The sequence below is a fragment of the Paralichthys olivaceus genome, chromosome 10, assembly GCF_024713975.1.
Source record: "Paralichthys olivaceus isolate ysfri-2021 chromosome 10, ASM2471397v2, whole genome shotgun sequence".
Lineage (NCBI taxonomy): Eukaryota > Metazoa > Chordata > Actinopteri > Pleuronectiformes > Paralichthyidae > Paralichthys > Paralichthys olivaceus.
In genome coordinates, this window is record NC_091102.1 from 18,837,681 (window position 1) to 18,859,109 (window position 21,429).

Consider the following 21,429-nt stretch of genomic DNA (forward strand, 5'->3'; position numbering starts at 1 on the left):
AGGAGCGTGGCCCCCGCTTCAGTGTCCCACAGTATTATAATAACCCCTTCACTTTCTGCTGACTTAGAGAGAGGCTTAATAATGGACTAAATGTTGTTCACAACATATTTTCAAAGCAACACTGTGACAGCATTCTAAAAAAGACTAAGGCTTCGTGTTTTGTTTCTTTTGTAATACCATAATTGGCTGGTATATTGTCTGGTTTTCCATAAGAGCAGAGGAATGCTTCATATATAGAGTAGAAAATCAGCAGTCTGTTAAGTGCAAGTTGATTGCATGTATGTGTTCTGATGAGAGACTCGTCATGACGAAGGGCAAAGTGGACGAGCTCAAATCATCCCCTCATCATAGTTTGAAGTATCTTTAACAACTTCCACCTTCTCCTTTTACTGTTGAAATCATTTTCACTGTACCGTACAAAAGTAAAGATGCAACAGCTGACTGCTTTCTTATTTTTCGCATCAAGCGGAACACTGTCTAACCCTGAGAGGCGACTGTATCAGCCAGACAGTACATCAGGTCCTTCACAGCGGTGCAGCTCATCTACTGCTCTGTCTCATTACCTTTATGCAGTTATGGTTTTGTGTGTGGGTGTGTGTGTGGGTGTGTGTGTGTGTGTGTGTGGATGGTAAGGTGGGCAGGGGGTTGCGGCGGGAAGATAGAAGGCTGTGATCAGGGAACAGAAGAACGGAGAAGAAGACCCGCTGGTCTGTGTCGTCTCTCCAATTACGCATTTCCTTTGAGCCATGGCAAAAAAAAAGGGGTCCCGGGTGTCGCTTAAAGGCTCTCCTAATTGGCACAGCATAAAAAAGAGAGGGGTGTGGGGACCAGAAGGAAAACAACTGCAAATATTCCGAGCTCCCCCATCGATGCCGGCAGGAGTTAAACGAGAGGTAGCTCAGCCGCGTTTGGCAGCATCTATGGTTGAATCTTGGTGCACCAATACAGAGAATCCAGAGCCTTTAGTTTTCCACTAATGAGGAGTCATTCCTGCCCTTTTGACTTGTTCGTGCTGTCTTCCTCCTGGTCATTACCATTTTTATGACTGCTTTCAGTGGCGGCACGCTGCCGCCTGAGGCACATGAGATGCAGGTGTCTCCTGAGGGTCGGGTGTGTTCAATAATTAAAGTTCTAACAGGGCGCACATTTAGGAAATTCTTCTTTTCTCACAGTTGAACTGAGGTACCTCCTGCTCTGACAGTGTGATTCCAACCCAAGTGCAAAACTATAACACATTTGCAGCTAGGATGATTTTTTGTCTTAAATAGAAACAGTGCATTCTTCCTCTATTAAAAATGGATTCAGGTTGTGCTGAAAGTCTCAAGACCCCACACTTGCCATGTTGTCCATTGTTTACAGTGACAGCTCCACAGCTTCTTACCCACTTTGCATAACTTAAATCTAAACTAAAATCCAATTACACTGCAGGCGTAATAACGATTTAACAATACAGCAAGTGCAGCATGGTCAGATTGATTATGATACAGGTTCCCAATGAATTTTCACTGCAGGTATGGAGCGGTTTACACACAGAACCATAACACACAAATCCTGCAGGCCCCCTAGATTTTCAGCCTGTTCTATGGTTGTGTGAGCTGATTTGATTTGTAGCGAGCATTTTATGGCCTTGCTAACTTTATTTCATGACCTGTAACTCATTAACTTTAAAACACTGTGATTTTATAATTTGCACTCTCATAAACCTGCAAACACAGTGCAGTCCCAGAGCAGCCTTTAACACTGACCTTCATTCTTTACAGCTTATAGTTCATGTCTTGGTTTTCTCTGTGAGTCAGAGACGTGCAGAGCCACAAGAGAGAAAAAGAGATTATTGGGAGGGTTAGGGTCTTTTTCCAAACATAAGTGAGGTGGGTGAAAAGTTATTGTCCAATTTCCGAATGGTTAACACATGATAGAGCCACTTGCTCACTGCTGGATAACACAATAACCATGGCACACATTGTCATAGAGGGTGAATGATTGACAGAGGGAATGGTTCTTATTCAGTGTCCATCACATGACAGACACCTCTCTCTCCTCATGGGTGACCAAGAACACATTAGTGTGGCTTAGCCAGACTGCCTCTCATCACCTGCTGAGTTGGCCAGTAGCTATATGCATAATGCTCACTGGGACTTAGGACTGGCTGAAAAAATAAATGAACTAATATGATTATGATAAATACTTGACGCATCTACATCCACATCTAAAAATAACCACCATGTTTTGCCGCTCATTATTTCACCAGAACCGAGAGCCATGCTGGTTTTTATTCAAGGTGAATGCATGTAACTGGAGTTTACCTTAAAGACTGTAAAAGAAAATGTGGATGAGTAAAAGAGTGATCCCCTGTGTTGATCAATGTGTGTATGAGTAAGTCATTAAGTCACAGACCACTTCTTTGGAAGACTCGATTCTTTCAACAGAGGATATGTACAAAGCAGAATTTCCTGAAAAAAACAGATGTGGGTTGCGAGAAACCTGGTGAAATGACTGTGACGGAGATACTGGATGCGACAGATGCAAAAATAAAAAATAAACATAAAGACAATAAATATTTCCACACGAAAAAACGGTGCGATATGCATGGAAGACATGGACGAAGATGTCAAGAGAGCTTTTGGTGATAAGAGCCGACGCCGGCGTCATTGTGGTGTTCAAACATATGATCTCTGCAGAAGAATCAATAAGTTACATCCTGGCTCTGCCTGCTACACCAGCCCTCACCTGATTCCTCCAGAGTATTCGTTGCTGTTGCGTATAAGCAGAGAATCTCCCGCTGTGTTGTACTCAACCTGATGGACTGTGTCCTGCCTCGCCCACCTTTTTCTTACATCTACAACATCCAATCTGAACAGCAGTATCCAGCCAGCCATGACACCTGACCCCCAGTAACCCTTGGACTTGTACTAAGCTGTCCATGAATCTCCCTCGGAACGCCAGACTCAGCATAAACCATTCCCCTTAGTTGCAGTCTCCCTTTGGATCAGACAAAGAGCTTTTTAAACTGTCACTAATTCTCAAACTAAAAAATATTCAAGCCTCCAGTCTCACATTAGCAGACATCAGAATGATTCTTTGTTCATCTATAAATAAAAGTGAAATAAGTGGTTATGGTGTTGAAAAACAACACGCTGGAGACTAGTCAGAGACAATCTGTTATTTGTATCTTGGGGTCTCTGGTGTGCTGTAAAACTTGCACTGACTTTTAATTACCTTGTTTTTTTAAACTTATATCAGTGTTAAAAATATTCTCTAAAAATTCACTGCTGCTCTGGATAATAGAAAATGGGGGAGAAAAGTCATCCTCACCCACAGAGGGACTGTCTTGCGCATGGAGTGAAAATGAAATGAAATGAGAAACGAAGGAGCCTATAACAGTTGGGATGATGGTCACAGTTTTTGATTCACCTCCGTTATTATCATCGCTATAAAATATGGCTTGATTAGTTCAACTAAACCTTCAATTATGCAGGTGCTACTCTTCCCCTAGAAAGGACCTCTAGGTTACACATCCTGATAACATCACTGTGTCACCACAATGGTCCCTGTGGTTTCCCTCTCATGAAGACAGCCGTTTCTTCCAGCCCACAGCATCAGATGAAGACAATAACTTACAGGTAACAGTTTTTTTTTTTTCCTTTCACAAATTCTTATCACTATACATGTTTTTCCTCAACTAGTTTCACTTTGAATACAATTCCATTCATCTTATCTTTTGTTTTCTGGTAAGGTCAGTGAGGTACATTCAATGCAGTGATCATCATGACTATTAGGTTCTGACTACACTGCTCAGCACGCTAGGTATGTTTTTTTTTCTTTCTTTTTTTATTCAAGAAAGTGGCCTTTTAGTTTGAGAGCAGCACTTATAGATTTCATGTTCAGATTTTATAATGCTTTCACTCAAAACTCAAACAGCCCCTGCTTGTGCTTGGATTTGTTCTGCTTGTGCTCAAACTATTTTGTTTCTGATTTCCTGAGCTGCTGATCAATTGTACCAATCCCCCCCCAAAATCAATGGCATAAGACTAAACAGTGAGATATCACTATTACAAAACTACAATAGGCACAAACATCATGGAAACAATACTGCTTAAGAAAAACTGTGTTTAAAGCACAAAACTTTTATTTTGTCAGGACATTAGTTTTGTGCAGTAAGAGAGCTGCAGGCTCTTCCTGTCCTTGTCCGTCACATGTATAATGAGGATATGTGCTGCTTTTTTCTGTCCTTCATATTCTCACTGTGGAACATCCTCACAGAAAAACAGAAAGCCTACCCAAAACAACAACCAAACAGACACTGAGTGTGTTTTATCAGTCTGTTGGCTGTAACTTGATTTGGGTCTTAGACCATCATGAGGTCTCGACTGCTTCAGACTGGGCTCTTAACAGTGTTTACACGTACACTTATTGTTTGTTGCTTTCTACAAAACGTCTTTTCACTCAAAACAGACAGGATCGATAGAACTCTAGGCTCTTACCAGAAGGGACGTTCTCCAAGGCTTCCTGCTCGACATCCATCTGGTGGTAATGGCGGATGCAAACGCGGCTATCAATCTGGTAGAGCAGGGCAGGACACAGGTAGGTGAACTGGCTGGGGGAGATTAGTGATTCAGGATTCAAGCCATAATAGGTGAGGAGCTCCGTCAGGTTCAAACACTGGAGAAGGAAACAGTAGGCAAGTAAGCATGAGGGGAAGACAACTCATTAGTCACAATCAAGACAAGTTTCTTAAATACTAATATGAACTCCTAGGACAGTGTCTCAACCTGAGGATCCCGACCACCAAGTGGATCGCAAGATACATTTTGGGGGTTGCCAGAGGGATGTGGAGAAAACAAACCAATATGATATAATCAAAATAAAATTGCATATTTTAGACTGGGAATAGTTTTAACATTAAATGAGATCTGCTTCAGAATGGACGTTTGTGACAAAACTAAAAAAATATTCATTTTGTGAAATTGGTTTCATGTGGCATCACAGAAATTCCATGAATGGCTCCACTTCAGATGCGGCTTGCAAGCTTGCTCCAGCCAGTTTATGCTGTCGGGTCGCAACATCAAAAAGGTTGAGACCCACTGTCTTGGGAAACCAAAAACATCAAAATAACATGAATCTAATCAACTCAAATGAAAATTAAATCACAGCAACAAAATAAATTCTAGTTACAATTGTAAACGTGAAATATCATGTAACTATGATATTGCTATTGTTAAGTAATCCTTATTACTGCTGATCATCAACAGGAGTACATTTCCTAACAAATAAGATTTCTATTAATTTGTGCATAGACACAGGAAAAACAAGTCCTTGTAGTGTTTTGGTGTATAACACGTGAAAGATAACAGAGGACTGTTGGTTTAAAGAAGTCCTACCTCCTCATGTTGATGTAAAAATCCACCTGGATGCCCAGGCAGGACAGGGAATGGCATAGTGGGGGTGGCGAGCCCTCCTGGTGCTTCTCTTCTATGTTTATGAGATTGACTGTGTCCGTGTCCATGTTTGTGGTCATGATCGTCAGATGGAGATATGAGAGAAGTGGTTTTGTTTCGCCCACGCTGTCCTCGTACCCGCGCTGAATTTCTGGGTTTCTTTGTCCTGCTTTCTATTGGGGCAGGAGAGGTCACCTGAGGGAGTGGGGGTGGACCCGAGCGGACAGAGGGTACCTGTTCCTGGTCGATGAGAGGAATGTCTGTGCCAGTCTGTACATGATTGTAGGGGCTGTCATGTTCACTTTGGTCATGATCACTATGGTCATGATCACTGTGGTCATGATCACTATGGTCATGTGTACTATGGTCATGATCACTATGGTCATGTGTACTATGGTCATGATCACTGTGGTCATGTGTACTGTGGTCATGATCACTATGGTCATGTGTACTATGGTCATGATCACTATGGTCATGTGTACTGTGGTCATGATCACTGTGGTCATGATCACTATGGTCATGATCACTATGGTCATGTGTACTATGGTCATGATCACTATGGTCATGTGTACTGTGGTCATGATCACTGTGGTCATGATCACTATGGTCATGTGTACTGTGGTCATGATCACTATGGTCATGATCACTATGGTCATGATCACTATGGTCATGATCAATAGGTTGAGAAGTAAAGTCCTTAGGGTTTGACTGCACCTGTACCTGCTCATGTTTGTGCTGTTTGTCATTGGCCGGATCATGGTTGTTTTCATGATCATGATCATGTGTGTCCTGCACATGTCCATCAGAATGTTTATGGTCACTATCCTTTAGCTTGCTGTGATTATGATTATGTCCTGCATCATGTCTATGATTGTGGCCATGATCATGTTTATGGTCATGCCCTGTAGGTGCACCAGCAGCTGGACTTCCAGCTGTGGGCCGCTGACTGCACCCTGTGGGAGCCTGTTCCGTGTGCAGAGGCTCGGAGCCGGGCATGCGGTGTGGATGACCGTGCCCGTGATCGTGATCATGGTCTTCGTTGGATGAATGTGAGTGAAGACCCTCTTGCATATCCACCAAGTCGAGGTGGGCTACATGGTCATGGCCCAGATCCTCATGATCCACACCTACCACCTTCACTTCACCCAAACCCAAGCTAAAGAGCAGACTCTGAAATCCCTGGAAATCTAGCCGGTCTTTCTGGCCGTAGCGGCTGAACAGCTTCTGGATGTAGAAGCGCTGCTCCTCCTCTAGAGAGTCCCCTTTGGGACTCTTGGACTCTGGCGACACGGTGGCTCCGCTCATATATGGAGCCTCAGAAATCTGCAGGTCGCTGTGGACGTGGTCATGGCCGACATGGTGATGTTCATTATGCTGATGGCTGTGACCTTCTCCGTGGCAGTGGTTGCACTGATGGAAGAGGAAGGTGAGCACACACAGGAAACAGAACTTGGTGTGCACGTGGACTCGCATTGTCCCCTCACTTCTGGTCCCCTGTGAAAACAGTACAGAGACGGCCAACAATTATCTTACCTATTACCCAAGTGATAATTAAAAGGAAAGAAACTTGATGGGGTGACAATGACTGGGAATTCTCTGATCAAGTGTAGAGAGACACCAATATCACAATATAAAAGTGGTGTTAGATTGCCAATGAAAAAAAAGTACATTCAGCATCAGTCAAGTAAACACCTGTTTTTTCTTCTATTGGTTGTGGAATTTCGGCAGTTTTGTTGCAAAAAGAGAAGACAGAGACGCAGCATGAGCTGAAGCTGGATCGCATTGGAAAGATTTCCAATGCGATGTCCAAGCAACAAAATATCAGGGTGCAAACGGGGGCTATTGAAGTGAGAGCACACGGTTTAGAGTGAAAGCATTATAAAAGCTGAACATGAAATCAATAAGCCCTGCTCTGAAAGACGAAGAACAGGAGAGAAAATAGGAAAAACACTTTACGTTCCATTGTTGTGCATCAAATCAGAAAAGTAACCCAAAACTCATTTGGTTCATTTTTTTCTTTGCTTGAAATCTTTTGTTTGGACGATAACTAAATAACAATGATTAAATCATCTTTATGAGATTTTACACGAAAGTCGTTGATTGGTTTAAGAACCCCACCTACCTCACACTTTACCATCAGAGAGCTCGTAACTAGGAAATGGAACTGTCCATTTAAATGCCTGATTAAACTCTGCTTTTTTAATTACATTTGTAAACCCAGTTATTTTTCAGTTGATGTATTGAAGGAAAGTTGTGTTTTTGTGAAGCATTTTTAATTAAAACTATTTATTGATGGATTAATATTTTATTAGAAAGTGTTTTTTTTAAATATTTTTTAATCCCCATTTAGTTAGTCTGCTAGTCTTTTTATTTATAGATCACTAAATTCATATTTAAACTAACTTACTAACACATATTTTACCATACATTAATGGAAAAATAATAATAATTACCATTTCCCTGATCCTACAGTATATTCTCACACAGCCACCTTTTCCATTAGTAATGACGTGAATGATATAATAAATTTGATTCTAACAGTGGGTGAAAGAGGCAAGTAGTAGCTTTATCTGAAAAAAATGATCATGAACAGGAACCACTGGTATCACCTTAATCAATCCTGATGTCATTAAATCAATGATCAGTATTGGCCCTTAAAAGACATCAGTGTTGTCTAATCAGTGTTAATCAATGATGCATTGACACACTGACACCTCAGTGTGAACGCATGAGCAGGAGTTAATTATGAAGAAACACAGGGAGAATTAGAAAAGTCAACAAGCACATAACACACAAAAAGAAAACATTAAAAGCCCCAAAGCTGCTTCCTTTAGCTCAGAATAAGAGAAAAACGCTCTTCTGAGGATTGTGCAACCATTTGCTTGTTTTCCCCACCCTCTGAAAAGCCTGAAGCAGCAATACCATTGCAGTCAAATGATGCTCATAAGGTCTCTTGTGAAGCCTGTGGGCAGCTGATGTATAAGGGGTGGGGATAAAGAGGAGTAAAGATGGGTCAGATGAACAGTACTACTGGACAATGTTGAGATGATGCACAGCAGGGACCACACACAACACACACACGAAATTTTAAAAACGAAGAGGGTGATCCTCCTCAGAGCTGTGGCGGCTGCTAACAGACTGTACACTGTACGGTTGTGGGAGTGACAATGTCAATGAAGAAGACAAAAAAACAACCACACTGATTTCTGCCTGGTTATCAACAAGAGGCATACAATTGTCAAAAACACAGGCTATAAAGTTTCAACACACGTACTCTTACGAAACCAAAGTTATACTATTTTAAAGAGAATACATCTTAAAGAAATGGCACTGTGATCAATGGCTTTACAACATCAATGGCTTATCATTTAATGAATATAAGCTTGTTAGAGATCCTTTTCCCCATATAACAAGATCAAGAGCTTGTGTAAAAGAGTTTATCATCACTATTTTAGCACATTTTTTTGTCAAAGTCAAAATCCAGACAATAAATACTGCTGTTGCTTAAATTTCTATTCAAATTATATTAAAGGTCCAGTGTGTAAGATTTAGGTAAAAGGGAACTATTGGCAGAAATTTAATGTAGAATAATCCTCATGATGTTTTCACTAGTTCGTTTCATCTAAATTGTATGAACTGTAGTTTTCTTTACCCCAGAAAAGGCCCTTTATATTTAAATACTTTATATTACATCGAGGACACCCTCTCTACGGAGGCTGCCATGTTTTTTACATTAGTCCAGACTGGACAAACTAAACACCTTTAGAATTTATATGACAACTGAAGGCTACCACAGTTTCTTTTTCATGTTTGAAAGGAGAGGGTGAGGTGAGGGGTATTCAGCAGCAACATGCAATTTCAACAGTAGATATCACAATATTCTACATACTGTACCTTTAAAAAATAAAAGCCACAACAAAAAGCCAGGGTGTTTTCTCTCACAATGAGTCAACCAGGTGATAAACCATGCAACACTTTCAAAAGGCCCTAAATAGCCCAATAAAAACAACTTGCTCATTAACAATGCCTTCATTCTCACTGAAAATTCATAAAGTGGAATCAACCTACTTACCACTGTGTGTTCCTGAATGAGCGGTGCGTGAAATTAAGATTAGCCGAGGAGTTCTGACTCGATGCTGCGGACGTTAAGTGTGGTTACGAGCTGACTTCACGGCTGTCGACAAGACAGTGTTTATAAACATGAGACAGCAGTGACCTATGAACCTCACAGCAGATAGGTTGGGGCAAAACCAGGACCTATTTTTAAGAGCACACCCTCTGAGCGGCAACAGAGCTCACTGTGTTTTCCTGATTGGAATCTCTTGCAGTGCTTGGCCTTTGAGGGAAACATGAGAATCTCTTTATAGTATAAGTGTGTTACACAAACAGCAATCTAAAAAGTAGGAAATGCATGTTTATAAAAAGGGACCATGCATTTCAGTCAAACCTGTTGTTTACTTTGAATGCGGTTGTTTACTTTGTGTGTGGTGTAATCACAATTTGTCTCAACACCAGGCAAATAAATAATCCTAACGTGATGACGTAGCGTCTGAAATACATGAATGTACTAACTCACCAGAATACTTTTCCTCCTGCCTGGCTCTCCAGTACTGGTGCTACTGTGTATGGGGGTTTTCCAACTCTTCTGAGACATGCACTATGAAAAAATATTAAAGAGAAGTGAAATTCAGGCAAACGACAAAGATTTCGTTTTGTGAAACAGTTTTAATGTTTCACATTAGAGACAAATCCTTTGTCACCATGGAAAATACATGAAATTAGATTTTACAGCAATATAGTGTATATATTAGTGCTCTCTACAGTTTCTTTCACAACTTCTGCAAAGATTGTGTGGATAGAGATGTTTTAGTTTGAATACGCTCTGAATGTTTCCTATTGCTGCTGCTGCTGCTGGTGGAAAACCAGCCCAGAGCCTGAAACTTGCCGATATAGAGATGTCTGGTCAGATTTCAAAGCCTTTGTCAGACTAATCACAAGAACTACATCAAAGCTCCAGCTGAGTGTTGCTATTTAATTCATTCATAAACTCATACTGTGCAGGGGTTCTCTCTGGAAATTGGTCAGCATAGGTGGTAAAGCCCTGAGGGTCACTCTTTATTTTAGGCAGAGCTATTCACCTCTTTACACTGAGGGAAACCCTGCTGAGCAGTGATTACTCAACTGCATGACATATATAAAACTTTAAAACGAAAACTGATTTAATAATTTAACTCTACTGCAATTTCAATCACACTTTCATGTACTTTAGAACTCTGAACCTATCACTTTAAAGCACAGTGTGTAATTTTCTGCCACCTAAGGGTTCTCATTCATGACAGCGTTTGTTGTAAACCAGTCAGTTTCTCCCACTTAAGATGCCTTCAGTGTAATAAATCAATCAGGAGGGTTTTATCAGGAGCTAAATACTGTTTGCTCAGTTTGTTTTTCTGATAACTAAAGATCCAGATGTCTGATGACTAAAGTCCTTAGTTTGGTTTAAAACAATTGGCAACAACATTGGCAGGCAACCAAGTGAAACAGATTACCACATTGCTTAAATTTATGGATTTTTATAGGTGAATAAAATTGGTGAGAAGTTTGGGGATAATATAAGTATGAAGGTCAACAATGTAAATATATAGTCATTTTTAGAGACTTTAATTTGTAAAAGTTATGTTAATTTGTTTTTAATGGCAGCCATGTTGATAGTTTAAGAACAGTAAGAGGTGAATTCAGTGACCAAAGTGACAAAATAGCTTCTCATCAATTTATAGAAATTAGCTGAGAAAAAAACAACACATTCCTGTTTCCTACACATTTAAAATGCTCCTACAGTACAGCAGAGGACTTGAAGACAAGTTGGTGCAGTTAATAATATGATACTGATGATAAAATGCAATGTCACCTATTAATACCAACTTAACATATTGTACCAGCAGCACTGTTTGCAACCTCCTCTGAGGTTTTCTTTTGTCATCTTCCAGCACTGCGATGCCATCTTACAATGAATCTGAGCTACCAGAGGTGCTCATCAAGTCAGCAGATGAGTTTTGTCTAATCACACAAACATGCCTATTTGTCTCTCTTGTATGACCTTGAACACACAGCACCTTTGTTTTGAAGGATTTCCCTCATGGCAAGGATGAAAATGTATGTGATACTGTGATGGAGTGTGGAAAAGTCTGTCTTCATGTTTGCAAGGTTGCAAGGTTTACACTTAAATCATAGCGTATGAGGCTTATTCCTTTTTTCATTGATTTCCTTTATAAAATATCCTGTGTCATGTAAGTCTGCAGCCACACAAGTACACTGTAATGGATGTGGTTGTGGTTTTAAACAACCCTGTGGCCACACTAAAAAACTTCAAAGAAAACTGCAAATGTTTTGGAAAAGTGATTTAACAACTGAAATAATTTTGATAATATGTACATGTGAAGAATAAGTCCACCTTGATAAGATACATCATTTAAACCATCATTTTAAATGACCTTTTTAGGATTACTATTAGCTGATCTTAAAGTCTACAGTGTCATTTTCCAAGCTACATCTATCACATGAGCATGGAACACCAGCTGAAAAAAATAATCAACTTAAAAAGAACCTTTTCCAATAGATAGCTCCTCACCTCAAAAATATTTTCCCTGTCTTTTCCCATGTTGATGATGACAGGAATCTTGTTATTTCTCAGTTGGGGGAAAAATGTCTTTGACCTTAAGCTGCTTCATATGATTCTCACACGACCACACACATCCGCCTTATGTCTGTATCAAGCCAGTGTCTGCAAGGAAACGGAGAGAGCATTGAAGTAACAACACATCTATTCTGGTATTCATGAAACGACTGTTTACAGTTACAAAACAAGGACATAAATGTGTTTTCTTTTAGCCACTGATTCTGATCTGTTTCTTATTAGAAAAATACAAAGCACTCTCAGCCTTGAATTTGATTTTCACTAAAACTAATAAAGCCAATCATGAACATCTCTGGGTTCAAACTCATGTCTTAAGAGAAATGTTAACCACATCTCAGCTTTATTTTAATAGCTTTTGTTATTTTCAACAAAGTGTTGCCTAACACATTTGGCATAATGATCAACGTCTTTAGTGAGGGGAGTGCGACACATACAAACACATCAGGTTATCGAAAAATGGAGGAAAAGTGCCCACTTTACAAAATGCAAATGTAGAACAGAATAGCACGTCATCTTCAGGGCTAAAAGTGTTTTCTAAATTAATATTGTGTTGCTCTTTGAGGTAAAAATAAATTAAGAGGCAATGGCTGGCAGGTAACATATTACATTACATGTGAATCTTGTAATGTGCTCCTGTCTACACTTGTAAAGTTTTAAAGTGACCAAAGGGGAGGAGCAATAAAAGAAAACCGATAAAACGTCCCAGTGTTTTATTAATCATTATCTAGACTGTGGCAGCCCACCACATTTATCCTGCCACAGTTGCATAATGAACCAAAACATGTTTTGCACTTCTCATAAGACATCTCTAACTTGGTGAGTGCAGTGCTATTTGCAGCGCAATATGATTGTTCATTAAATCACGCTACCACGTGCTTGTGCTACCATGAGCTACTCCGTGCAAGCACTTTGGTCCATAACATTGTTGCTGTCCATGCAGTCAGACTGCAAAGTTTCAGCTGCAGTTGTGGCTTTGATGCAGTTCTGTCTCTCACACAAAAACTTGGCTTTCAACCTTCAGTCTGTGTACCTGTCACTTGTAGCATGTGAGAGTGACATTTGTGTGTGCAATCCATTACCACCATGGATTGAATTAATACTGTGGGAAATGCTACTTCTTACTTTCACATAAGTTGATAACTCTGCCATGGTTGTGTTTTCATTTTCAGTTCTTTGTTTGTTAGTTACCAGCATTACACAAAAACTCCTTGACGGATTACCACGAAATTTGTTAGAAGAATGAGACATGACAAAATTTGCATTGGATCCTCTGAAAGGGGAGGCTCGCACAATTTTCGCTAATTCTCTTAAACGTTGAGAGATAGGGTGTTTCCAGGGAATAATTCATGGATCTTGATGGGGGGGAAAAAATAAATAAATAAATAAATAAATCACATAAACTTAAGAGGACTGATATTTACGAGTGTGTGCAATTTGGTGCAGGATGATTGAATTTAAGGGGACTGTTGCACCTTGGTGGTGATATGCCCTCCACTGAGTGACATTCTAAATTCAAAAGGTGCTTTCTTCCACTACTTTATATAGTTGTATTTCATAGTATTTTATCACAACTTAAAAGACAAGACTGAAATGTGTAGATTCCTAAGCATCATATTATAAGCTCTTGATACAAATCTTCAAAAGGAAAGGCAGTTTCCCAGGACCTGTGCTGGTTACATCACACAGTATTAAGCTTCCACTTTTTCATCCATACTCTTAAAGTCAGGGAGATACAGAACCAAGAGCTTGCAGTAAGTGCGGCATCAGAATACAATTTTAGTCTTGAGATAGAAAAATAAAAACAAGTCAGAGTTGGGATTTTCTTAGTAAGGCCTGAGGCACGAGACAGTGCAGATGTCAGCCGCACACGGACCCAACTCAAAGCAGATGGTAACAAAATCTTGGAGGACAATTATCTGCTCATGAGGCTCAGGAAAGTTTGACAGAAGTGACGCCCCTGAGTCCAAGTGGCACGTGATGTGTTGACTAAAGAAATAACAGCTTGTGACCGTGAACTGTATTCATCTTACCCATCACTTATTCTAATAAACACTTATTCGAGACGTTACAGCCCTGACGGTCGAAATATGACATCATTACAGCTTTGACTGTGTCCACAAGACACACAAGCAAGTATTTTCTGTGTGTTTGGAAGTATTGTGCTTTTGTCATGACACAGACAATTAATCACTACTGATTACAAAATACAAACACACACACAAATATAGGTAGTCATTTTGACAGGTCACGAGCAGCTATTCTGTGCAATTTGTCATTAAAGCTCTCCTACAAATCTCCTGACCCAACAACACAACATATCCACAGTGACGTTGAAATCTTTATCTTTAACAAGTTGACCAGAAATTATTTAACAAGCACTCAACTCAGGGTGGTAGGTAAAGACATGTTTTAATATAAACAGCTCAAGACACACTTGTCATCGAACGAATTAGAGAACAAATTAATGACCAAGAAATGTCAAATCAATCTCCGTGTCGAGTCCTGCATATGTCCGGCTTCCCCAAACAAACGCTAATGTCCATGTGGCTGTCCTAAGTATGCTGTGTGAGTAAAACAAATTTACAGAGAAAACGAGGCTGACACCTCAAACACCTCACACCCCTCGGTGATAAATTAGGCCATGCACGACACATGCAGGTGCAAATAAAACCAACGTAAACATGCTGCAACTTCCCCGAACGTCTTACATAGTCAAACAGCCCTTTATACAACAACAGAGTCATTTATTCAATGTTGCTGATGGAAGATGCCATATAATATAGTGCTCAATTCCTCTGGAGCTGCTACACAAAACAGCAAGTGATGGCTGCAGTGAGACGCAGGTGCATGGCCGATGCTCTGTGGCCTGGAATCATGTTCATCATAGCGCGAAAAAGTGAAAGACTGCAAGGCCAAACATGACCCAGACACGTAAACAGAACAGAATCAGTATGATACTGGGCAACATGTCACACAAATGACACCTTGGAAAAACACAAGGATGATGCTTACCTCAGACAGAAACCAGCTAAAAAAAGAGCAGTTCACACCAATTCAAAATGTTCACGGCAGCACCGACATGAGGAACAGGTTGAATGTTTTGAGGATTTTTGAGCCCAGTGACTTAACTAATTTGTACAGGGTGGGGTGGGTTTACAGGGAGGGAGTGTGTATGTCCCTGCAAGTTAAGCAGTCAGGGAGCTGTGTCTAAGATCATCCACCTGACCAGCTTCTCATGGGGTGGGTGTGTGTGTGTGTGTGTCTACATGAGAACTATTGGTGGGTCATTCTGCTCATTTTGGTATTTTTGCCTTGATGTAAATCAGAGTAAATGTACCAATATACCCAAGCAGAGTGTTCTCCCTAATGCTTTTAATTCTTTAAAACAGTGGAATGTCCTTTAAAAAAACCACACTCAACATTTTTAAAGCGCTTAATCTTCCCAATGTCACTACAGATTTGCAGACTTAACCTGACATAAATAAGTATATCCTCAGATCTTAAACATAAGTGGGAATATATTTGAGCAATAAACTGATGTCTGTTATAGAAAGTACTAAAAGCAGTGATTCAAGTTGTTGCAATGTTCCTCTTCAATTTACCCAATATTTGTTCAAAAAAGTAATGGTAAGGTATTTCAAGAGCAGGAGTAGGTGAGCAAACTGGGCAAGAGGTGAGGGGATAATGGCAGCTGTGTGTGACATCTGATTTTCACAGTGATGCAGCTGGAGTCATTTGAAAGCAGACAGATCTGGTGGCTTTTGAAATAGTGATCTCAACCGCGATAAAATGTCTCAACTTTGCTCTTAAGCAAACTGCTGCTTCACTAGTGTTGGTTCTCCTCAAGACCTGAAAGGTACAAGTGCTCAAGCGAGTTACTGAACCACAGTTTAAACAAGTTGTTTTCTAACAATAATTCTCATATGACACGACAGAGATTGAGGTTTTGAACAACATTGTGTATTTAGCCACAGTGGAATAATAGGAACAGTTAGTTCCCCAATGGAAAAATTCATATGAACACCATATCATGACGTCAGCACAATAAATCTTGAAGTCAGCGAAAAGTGTGGAGCACCAGTTGCTGACGTTATCATTCATAAACCAAATAGTATGATTTCAAATATTACTTTTGTCCCTTGCAAACTGCATCTCTCACAATCACCAGACTATTTATCCAGTACGGACATTTATTACTAACATGCATACATTTTAAATGATTTATGTCAACGTGGCAAAGACGAAGGAGATGGTGGTGGACTTCAGGAGGAACAAGCCCCTGCCTTCTCCTGTCTGCATCGGTGGGACGGATGTGGAGGTGGTACCTGCATACAAGTACCTGGGTATCACACTGGACAATAAACTGGACTGGTCCACCAACACAGAGGCCGTCTACAAGAAGGGCCTGAGCCGGCTTTACTTCCTGAGGAGGCTCGGGTCCTTCAATGTCTGCAACAAGATGCTGCAGATGTTCTATCAGTCTGTTGTGGCGAGCACCATCTTCTTTGCTGTGGTGTCCTGGGGTGCGGGCATCAAGACAAAGGACGCCAACAGACTGAACAAAATCATCAGGAAAGCCGAGTCTGTGGTTGGCTCTAAGCTTGTCACCCTGGAGGAGGTGGTGGAGGACAGGATGCTGGCAAAACTGCTGGCAATTATGGACAATCCCTCTCACCCCCTCCACAAAATACTGGACAAACTAAAGAGCAGCTTCAGCCACAGGCTCATCCAACCCCGCTGCTCTAAGGAACGATACAGGAAATTGTTCCTCCCAACCGCAATAAGACTCTATAACTCATATACCTCTGTCAGAGCCATCATCACAGAACTACACTAAATATACCTGTCTCCTTGCACTGTGTACCCTGTATAACACTCCGCCCCATATACTGGAACATTACTTCTCATCATATGTGATATGTGTTAATTTAAACCATAATGATATTACAGATCATTTTATACAATAATATTGTCTTTTTGCACACTCTGTCTACATATTCTTACACTCATAGTATTTTATATTATCTATTGTATAGTCAAGAACTTATATTTATACCTCTACTATATAACATATCATATTATATCATACTCTTTGTATATTCTTAATATATTCTTCGTATATATAAGTCTATATACACATTTATACATGTGTACATGTTATTATTATTTTATTATTACTACTACTATTATTATTATTATATATACTGTTGCTGCCATTATTACTATATACTGCTATTATATTGGTATAATTACTATCTATATAAATATATATTATGTTATATTATATACTATATATGTATACTGTACTATTTTTATGTACTGTCTAACAATAACATTACCATCATATCATCAGTACTATTACCATCATATTGCCACTGCACGTTATCTTATCTACCTATTCATCTTGTGTTTCTGTTTTTATTCTTTCTACCTCAATATTTTATTTTATTCTATTGTATTGTATTTTATTGTATTCAAATATACCAGCTGCTATGACGACTTAATTTCCCTTCGGGGATGAATAAAGTAATCTATCTATCTATCTATCTATGTCAGCCAAATATTGGACAGAGGCATCATGTTGTTTTTAAACACTCTATAAAACACATTTTTCCATGTTCAAAGTACATTAACACAGAAGTTGGAACAACATCTTTACAAGTGGGGAAACAGGACCTTCCCATTATCATTTGAAACCAGATAATGGTTGATATGACCATCAAAAAAATGTGGGAAGGACAGCCTTATGTTACTGTTCAAAATGCCATGTCAGCATGAATGTGGGAACATTGTTCCACATGGAGCAGATTGTGGACATAGTGAGCACTTAATCAAACAGGCCAGGCTGGCATATGTTTGCAGTAATCTTATAAGAAATTTGCAGCTAGACACAACTGTGAGTATCACCTAGTGTTAGAATACGTGTTTTTTTTTTAAAGAAAGATGAAGTGCATCTCTACTTTGGGACTGATTTTGAAATGAAAAAAGCATTTTAGCCTGAATCACTCCCAAAGGTCCAGTGTGTAAGATTTAGGTGAAAGGGATCTATAGGCAGAAATTTTATGTAAAATAATTCTCAGTATGTTTTCACTAGTTCATTATCTAAATTGTATGAACTGTAGTTTTCTTAACCCGAGAAAAGGCCCTTTATATTTAAATACTTTATATTTACAGCGAGGGGTCCTCTCTACGGAGGCCGCCATGTTTTTTACATTAGGTCAGACTGGACAAACTAAACACCTTTTGAGTTTTTATGAGAACGGAAGCTACCACAGGTTCTTTTTCATGTTTAGAAGAGGAGGGTGAGGTGAGGGGTGTTCAGCTGCAACATGCAATTTCAACACTATCACAATATTCTACACACTGTACCTTTAAGAGCTGCTCTACAGCTTTTTAACAACTTCATAAGATTCAAATTAGAGGTTATACATTAATATCCATACACAAATGACCACAGGCCAAATTATAATACAGGACATAGTTTACATAAAAAGTGGCATATTAATAAATATGGAGGCTGTGAATAATATGTAGCCATACAAGACAAGTAATCTAGAGTCTGTGTCATCACATCAGTGTTTGGAAGGTCATTTGATTTTAGGGGTGATTGTGCATAATGTCCTCAATAGACCTGATATATGACACATAATTCAAAGAACTTCCACCTTCTATCCAGTTTTAACAAAACCTCCAGGCCAGTATGTGACCATCCTGTTTGCTTACTTTGTGTACCACTATAATCATAATAACGGCATCGCCTTCTGTAAACGGTTACATAAACAAGCCAACGTGTTGTGTCCACATACATGAACCTACTTTAATTGTTAAGCAAAGACTTACACACATTAATTGTTTGCTGAGCCTAGATGCTCTTTCCAGCCCCTCCCTGCAACTCCATCATACAACTGTATACCACTTGGGACATAAATCTTAACTATTGATGTGTTTCCCACACCACAAAACCAACGCTCTTAGCACTGAAATCCTTTGAAACTACACAATGACACGATGGAGGTCTCTACAAAATAGTTTTTGGCTATGCCTTTAAGCTGTATGTGGCAATCAAAGTGATAATTGTATGTCGCAGAAGTAAACAAGGTCTGGTGATGCATCTTAACACACCGGAAATTCCAAACATATGTGAAAAGATCCCCACAATCCAAATCAAAACATAACTTGTGTATTGTTCAGCAAAATAGAAGACTTGCATTTCTTATCAACTTGGTGCAGGTTTCTGTGCATACATGACATAAATGCATTGTAATTTCTGTAAATTTTTATGTGTTAACATTCAATCTGTTATTTCAGGCAAAACCTCTAATCCTGAAGGCGTCACGTGTTTGTCCTGTGTAGTTGACTAGGGTTTATGGAGGAGGACAGATAACCAGGGTGTGTCTCACTGAAAACTAGAATTTTCAAAAGATCACTACATAACTGATATAGTGTGAAAGAAAATACATAAGTCCCACAACACAGACATTTTCTGTGTTGCTGCAGCAAAGCAAACTTTCAAAAAAGCTATCGGCAACCATGAAATATAAATGACATACTTAATATAACAGAGTATATACACTGTGAGCAGAATACAGTGTAATGGATTGCAGATACAGAGTTAAAGATTGCGTATGTGGAACTAAGTTACATTTAAGTGAGCCTGACTTTTCCTCCTGAGCCAAACCCTAAAACTGATTCAAATGAAAGCTGAGCCAGTAAAGACAAAGTCCTCTGAATAAGGTGGATGGCAGGACTGAGCTGAGCAGTGAACTTGTTGCACCTGCACCTCATTTCTCCAAATCTGACAGTATCAGTTCACAAAACCACACGGAGGACAGTATGTGGAGACGTTAGGGGATGGGAGTTAGGTTTACTTTGTGGACTGGCTTATGAAAGAACCATGCAACTTTATAAATCAGATTACTGCATATTTTAAAGGCTGAACTGCTGAACCTGCATGGAGATGCATTTATTGCAGCTCTAACATCTCATAATCACGCTCATCACCAGTCAACTGATGTGATCAACCACATTAAAGTGTGAACAGGGAGTACTGATCATCAGGGGGGCAATAAAACTGTCGCATTAGAACATGAGCCAAGTTGAACATCCAACTCGTGGGTTCGCCTCGTTGCTGCTAGTTACCGATTAACGAGGGAGAACCCGGCGCCGCACGTGGTGCATATAATGCAACAACGCGCGAGCTCTCCGCCGCTCCTCGTGACACAAACCGCAGCGTTCACACTAATCACACGTGTCGGTGTCACGGTGCCCGGTATCCGGAGCTAGCACCGGAGAGATGCACCGACGTGACCGTTCAAAGCCAACCAGCCCCCGTTTCACTTGTCTGTGTCGCCCCTCTCTCCCACAGGCTAACGCTAGCCTGCTAACGAACAGCAACAACCCAGCCGGCTAGCGTTCAGCTAGCGCGACTCAATAGGAAATTAGCTTCTTCCGCCAACAAAGAGCAACGCTGTCATATTGTGTCTGACAAGCCGCGGGCAACGTCCACAACGGCGGCGACAGACACCGACACGTTGCGGTGAGACGCTGCCCGGGTCCATGTTGTGGGAGTGGATGATACCGAATGGGTTTCTTTATATAGTTACCTCACTCGAGTGCCGTGTGCATCTCCTCTCCGCTCGGTACCAAAAAAAAATGCAGTCTGATTTACGTCAACGCACGAAAGAGCAGTCATTCACCAACGCCCCCTGCGAAGTTTCCGTAGCACTCAGACAGGGGCGGACCGGCAGCCTGCTCTATGTGCGCAGGGCCGAAAACAAGCGCTGACGTCTCTTTCTTCCGCCAGATTGTCTGCGCTGTCATATGACTGTTTAAGGAAGCGATGCTCAGCCTGAGAGCACAGATCACTGCAAGTCAGCCAGGCTGTCCGCACACAGACACACCCTCTGATTCATGCCGTCTGTGGGTGTGGGTTTGTTTTGGGATTCTTTTGATGAGGTCATGACCTTAAAACCGCTCCTGCAGTGTTGTGTGTGTGTGTGTGTGTGTGTGTGTGTGTGTGTGTGTGTGTGTGTGTGTGTGTGTGTGTGTGTGTGTGTGTGTGTGTTAATGCTCCGGAGCTCCCTCAGAATTATTCCTTGACATTAGTGAGTATTCTGTCCTGGATAATACGTGAGCTGTGTTTGTAGACAGATAGCTAACAGGAAAGACCCAGTAGGCGTGATTCCAGGTTGAGAACGATTTAAATCTTCAGAGACTTTTTTGTAAAACTGCAACACAATGAAAATACACATAATGTTACAATTGAAATTAAATATATGTAACAACACTGGTCACACTTTCTTC

At 40.3% G+C, this 21,429-nt stretch overlaps 1 protein-coding gene across 6 annotated transcripts in view; it reads right to left on the bottom strand.

The window, feature by feature from the left end:
* slc39a10 (solute carrier family 39 member 10) overlaps window positions 1-20,945 on the bottom strand; it is a 31,456-nt gene extending 10,511 nt beyond the window's left edge. The window contains exons 1-5 of one of the 6 annotated variants that reach the window (XM_069532865.1): window positions 20,730-20,945; window positions 12,061-12,213; window positions 10,012-10,092; window positions 5,379-6,929; window positions 4,482-4,659 (exon numbers count right to left, since the gene is read on the bottom strand). In XM_069532865.1, the coding sequence (XP_069388966.1) occupies window positions 4,482-4,659; window positions 5,379-6,929; window positions 10,012-10,092; window positions 12,061-12,090 (1,840 nt within the window). In that variant the 5' untranslated portion in view covers window positions 12,091-12,213; window positions 20,730-20,945. Of the gene's footprint in view, window positions 1-4,481; window positions 4,660-5,378; window positions 6,930-9,507; window positions 10,093-12,060; window positions 12,214-15,138; window positions 15,251-20,729 lie in introns of those variants that run through there. The other 5 variants (XM_069532869.1, XM_069532866.1, XM_069532868.1 and 2 more) reach the window with 5 other exon arrangements.
* Between the last annotated feature and the right edge of the window lie 484 nt (window positions 20,946-21,429).